Genomic DNA, 5,603 nt, shown 5'->3' on the forward strand with positions numbered 1-5,603 from the left:
AGAGAGAGAGAGAGAGAGAGAGAGAGAGAGAGAGAGAGAGAGAGAGAGAGAGAGAGAGAGAGACCGAGCAACCAAGCAGTATTTGGTACACAGAAGAGCTTGTTTCGTGGTAGTTGAATAAGTTGACACCATAATTAAGTTTTATGTTAATTTTCATGATTGCTGTTCTAAAATTTAAATTTTTTGTGGTGTTTTAGGACTTGCTTTTGCCTGAGATGGAGGCTCCCATTTTACCACCGTATCTGTCTTCCCTTCTGCCTCCACCAGAGGAGATGTTTGCCGTGCAAGTAAAGCACATTGTCTCACCGGATGAAGTGCGTGCCAGGCCAGCTGTGGCCTCAGGCTCAGGCTCAGGGGCAGTGCGGGTGTCAGCAGTGGGGTTAGGTGGCCTCCGCTTGGCCTGTTCTGTTAGGTCTTACTTCCGGACACTGGTGTTTCTGAAGCTGGTTTGCCAGCGTTGTGTTCCTTATTTGCATATTTATATGGAGTGTGTAGATTTTTATACATATAAATGTATTCGTGGTTTCTGACTCCATGTATGTATGTGCACCACATGCAGTTCTGGTGCCTATGGAAACCAGAAGAGGTCCATCAGGTCCCTGAAATGGGAGTTAGATGGCTCTGAGTCATTGTTGTTTTGTGAGTACTGAGAATAGAACTCAGGGCTTCTGCAAAAGCAACAACTGTTCTAAGCCACTGAGCATCTCTCCAACCTGAGATCAATTTTAAATGTTTATTTTTAATTTATTTTTATATATGAGTGTATTGCTTCAAAGGTCAGAAGAGGTTGTTGCAGATCATCTGTAATTGGAGTTACAGATTGTTATAAGCCAGCACATGGGTGTTGGATTTAAACCTGAGTCCTCTGGAAGAGCAGTCCTCGGGGTCCTTAGCCACTGAGCCTTTGTCCAGCCCCAAGTGGGTATCCCAAGTGAGCATATCCTACTTGCCAGAGAATTTATACTTTTCAAGTTGATCTTTTCCCCTGTGGAATATTAAATATCCCACTCCTGTGTCTCTCCCTGCACCAAACTCTTTTCCCACATTGTCCTAGTCATGGTATTTGACTGCCTTCCTCTGTAGAGGGTAAGTCCATGAAAATGGGGTTTAGTCTCTTCTCCATTATATTCTTGAAACCTAGGGAATACCTGACATATAGTGGTCAATGAGTAACTATTGATTGCATAAATGCAGTAAAGGAACTTTAGTTGATGTTCCTGGCTGACAAGAAGGAGAGTTAAAAATGCCAAGGAGCACTGGTAGTCCTTGCAGTGGTCCTGGCCTTTACAGTGAGCCAAGCAAGGGGAGAATTTGGTGCCTAATCTCATCCTTTGTATGACTACTGTTAGTTGTATAATTTTTGTATTTATTGTTCTATGACAAATTACTCCAAACTTAGCAGCTTAAAACAATACATACAGGGGCTAGCAAGGTGACTACCAAGCCTGAAAGTCTGAGTTCAAGCCTCAGAACCCACATGGTGAAAGGAGAAAACTGATTTCTTCAAATGTGCTCAGATACCTGTGTGCCTCCCCCATAATATGTGTAAAATAATTTTTAATGTAAAAATTCACATTAGGGTCAAAAACCAAATAGTTGCTTGATTAAGTTGAGCTCAAGAGCTCATGATGTTACAGTCGAGGTACTGATGGGGACTGTAGAACACACTTCTGAAGGGTCACAGTGACGGACGTGGTGAAATATGCCTGTAATTGGAACTCGGGGGTAGATGCAAATGATTGGTAGTTGGGGCCCGAGTCAGCTACATGACTACATGAGCCTCAGAAGGCTCAGTGCTGGCTCTAGGACCCTTTTAGGAGGCTGCTGCAAGAATGCCTTCCTGTTCCATCTCTACAACCAGTCTTCACAACCACAGTCACTCAAAAAAAAAAAAAAAGTGGTACAAGATCAGTGTGGCAGGACATAGAGGGCACTATACAGGGCCAAGCAACAGGAGGGAGGGCCACTGGGCCCTGGCTGGAAATGCGTTCCAGAAATGGCAGAATCTGCAAGGTTGGTCTCCCTTCTCTCCCTGCCACTCCCTTGCAGGTGTATATTTGCCTGGACTCTGGAGAAAGCTATACTCAGTTTAACCATCATGGTGACACGGATGACAGTGGAGTCAGCTGGGAGTCAGAGTCAGAGAACCTGGAAGAAGCGCTGCAGAGATTTAACAAGAACGTGGAGACGTTTCCTCCCCTGACGGATTTTAGCTCAGGTAGGTATGCTGTGTTCTGAGTGTCTAGGATCTGGGTGAGACTTGCCTTTCATCAACAGAACAGGGAGGTCAATGGGTTATCTATAATGTTAACTGGAATGTCTTCTCAGCATCACATATATAGTCTCTAAATTCTAAAGACACACATATTCTAGATTAGAAAGGTGACCCAAGTGAGTTAAGCAACTTACTACTTCTGTGGGGACAGTTCTGCTCCGCATGACTCTGGTGAGTTAGAAATTGAGGGTACAGTCCACATATGGATGATTGGTTTTAAGTGTTAGACTTTACCACTAGCTCAGATTGTAGACAGTTGACTTTCAGACTACAGTGGTAATGACTTTAACTATGAGTCACCTAAAATGACAACTTTTGAGGTAGAAGTTCAAGCTATGATGGTTTGTCAGGATAGGTTAAAATTCTTAGTTTTCTTTCTAATATGTTCTCCACACCCTTATTAAATACCCGAGATTCTCTTCTGAGGAAAATGTACCCACTCGCCATTGACAGTCCCTGAATGCCAAGAGTACTTAAGACATTTTGCCCCTCTGCCAGGGTGCCAGGACACTGCTGGCACACTGCTATGAGGAGGCAGGGGAAAGTTCAAAACAGGAGTCCTATGTGGTTCCTGGTCTTCTTTCTGGGTACCCAGGCATCACCAGAGCATCGTCAAGAGAAGGAGTTAGGAGGGGAGTCAGGAACAGGGTATGAAGTTTAAGCTCACCCTCAGGGAGTCCACACACCAGGCAAGAAGGGGAAGTGAGCCCAAGATGAGGGGAATTAGATCTGATTAAGAGGGAGGGCCAAGTGTACCAGCGGGGCTGGAGGGAAGAAAGCCTTCCTCAGGAGTCATAGGCTTGGCTCTTTAGTTGAAAGCCTTTTCCAGGCAGTGTTCTGACATGATTCTTGTTTGTTCATACTGGTATATTTGATGGTGGGTGTGAATGCATACATTTTATTTGGGATGAACCCAGGACTAAATACTTTTTGCCAGAAGGTATACCCAGGAAGGGAAGCTCATTGGCTGAAGGTTTAGGGCTATCTAGATACCTCATGACTTGTGTCCATAGTCTTTAGTGGAGTGCTCTGGAGTATCTGGGACATGTGTTCCAGAGCAGGTACACAGACAGGTGGGGAGTGGCTCTGCTCCTACAGTCTGAGCTCACTCAGCCTTGGCCAGTTCTTAAGTCTGTCTGCTGACATGGTCCCACGTGCCCTACATAGAGCTATCTTTACTCTTGGTCTGTTATGTATCAGAGTATGTTTAAGCAAAGGGAAAATATGTCAGTCAAACTTCTTGCCTGATTTAATTGGTTTAGTTTAATAAGCTTCTAATAGGCCATACCTTTTATTTTTTGGCTGATGGTTGCTTACAGATTCTTTTGCTTGGAATGTTCTCCCCTCAGACTGTCTATCACATTTAAAGTCTGTCCCTCAGGTCTCCCTTATTGGAGGTCATCTCTTCCCTCCCAGCATGGAGCCACAGCCCCTCCTCCTCGCCACTTTACAGAAGCACTGTGAGCAGGCGCCACTCCGGGGCATCAGCACCACTGTAGTGCACATAGGTCTCATAGTTACCAAGCTGATGAGTTTAAGAGAAACCTCCTCAGGGGCGTTGTGTTTACACAGACTCACAGTCAGAAGGGAAGAGGTCCTTCCTCATGCATCCCTCCAGGGAAACCATAGCCTGGCATAAAGTAACTTCTGGGTCTAAACATATTGCTCACTTCATAGCTACTTTATGCCTCCAAGGTTGTTTTCGTTCTTAGTACTGACCCAGGGCTTTGCCCATGCTGAGCAAGTACCCTACCAGCGAGCTCAATTTCCAGCCCTTGCCAATGTGATGTCACCTGTGTGGAAGCAGAACTAGGAACTCTGAGGATAAGCAAGTGACTTTCTTCAAAACAATCTTAGACATTAATAAGAAAACTTGATAAAGTGTAGGCAGAAAAGGAGAAGCCACCACAATATTCAGTTCTGTACAGTGACCATGTGGTTATACATTTCTTTGTACTTTTTGTATTAAAATTTTTGGAAGACCATCAGTAACAATCTATCATTTGTTCCCCTTTTCTGCCTTTCTAGAGATGCCTTGCCTTGCAGAATATGCTGATGGTTTGTGGTACAGAGCAAAGATCGTTTCCATTAAAGAATTTAACCCTTTATCTGTCCTGGTACTGTTTGTTGATTATGGTTGCACAGAGAAGTTGACAATAAACAGGTAAAGGGAAAGAAAAAGTTGAATAAGGTGTTGTTTAAAGCATATTTATGTGTGTGGTGCCTATTTTTGTGTGGGTGTGTGCCTAGGCAGAGGTCCCAGGTCAACACTGATGCTTTCTGTTCCTCCCCACCTTGCTTCTGAGACAGTCTCTAACTGAGCCTGATCTCCATTTCAGCTAGGTTGGCCAGCCAGCAAGCCCCAGATCCACTAGGATCCAAAACGATGGTCCTCGTGGGTTGCACCACAAACACTTTACACATGGAACCATCTCCTGTCCTAAATAAGGGTTCTTTGTTTTATCTGAGATGGGAGTACAACTGGAGCTATTACTTGCTAAAATTTTGCCTCATTTTTGGTTTGTTTTTGCTTTTTTGATTGGTTTTGGTTTTAATTTTTGGTTGGTTGGTTAGTTGGTTGGTTGATTTGTTTGTTTAAAGACAGGGTTTCTCTGTGTTACTGCCCTGCTGTCCCAGAACTCTCTATAGCTGCCCTGGAACTCAGAGAGCTCTGCCCGCCTTGCTACCCAAGTGCTGGGATTAATGGTTTAAGCAACCACCACCTCATTTTTTTATTAGATATTTATTTTATTTACATTTCATATGCCCTTTCCTAGTTTCCTCTCCAAAAATCCCCTATACCCTCCCACCCTGCTCCCCAACCCACCCACTCCCACTTCCTGGCCCTGGCATTCCCCTGTACTGGGGCATATAATTTTCCCAAGACCAAGAGTCTCTCCTCCCATTGATGGCTGACTAGGCCATCCTCTCCTACATATGCAACTAGAGATCCAAGCTCTGGGGGGTACTGGCTAGTTCATATTGTTGTTCCTTCTGTAGGGTGGCAGACCCCTTTAGCTCCTTGGGTACTTTCTCTAGTTCCTCCATTAGGGATCCTGTGCTCCGTCAAATGGATGACTGTGAGCATCCACTTCTGTATTTGCCAGGCCAATGGCTCCTGTCAGCAAAATCTTGTTGGCATCTGCAATAGTGTCTGGGTTTGGTGGTGGTTTATGGGATGGATCTCCAGGTGGGGCAGTCTCTGGATGGCCATTCCTTCAGTCTCTGCTCCAAACTTTGTCTCTATAACTCTTCCATGAATATTTTGTTCCCCCTTCTAAGAAGGATCAAAGTATCCACACTTGGTCTTCCTTCTTCTTGAGTTTCA

General features: G+C 44.6%; 1 protein-coding gene across 1 annotated transcript in view; it reads left to right on the forward strand.

Moving 5' to 3' along the window:
- The window catches only part of Rnf17 (ring finger protein 17), a 113,070-nt gene that overhangs the window by 99,837 nt on the left and 7,630 nt on the right, over nt 1-5,603 (forward strand). Inside the window, exons 32-34 of the mRNA XM_021182183.1 lie at nt 198-314; nt 2,050-2,218; nt 4,304-4,439. Coding sequence (XP_021037842.1) covers nt 198-314; nt 2,050-2,218; nt 4,304-4,439 — 422 coding nt within the window. The remainder of the gene's footprint in view (nt 1-197; nt 315-2,049; nt 2,219-4,303; nt 4,440-5,603) is intronic.

This window comes from Mus caroli, chromosome 14 (assembly GCF_900094665.2).
Source record: "Mus caroli chromosome 14, CAROLI_EIJ_v1.1, whole genome shotgun sequence".
Lineage (NCBI taxonomy): Eukaryota > Metazoa > Chordata > Mammalia > Rodentia > Muridae > Mus > Mus caroli.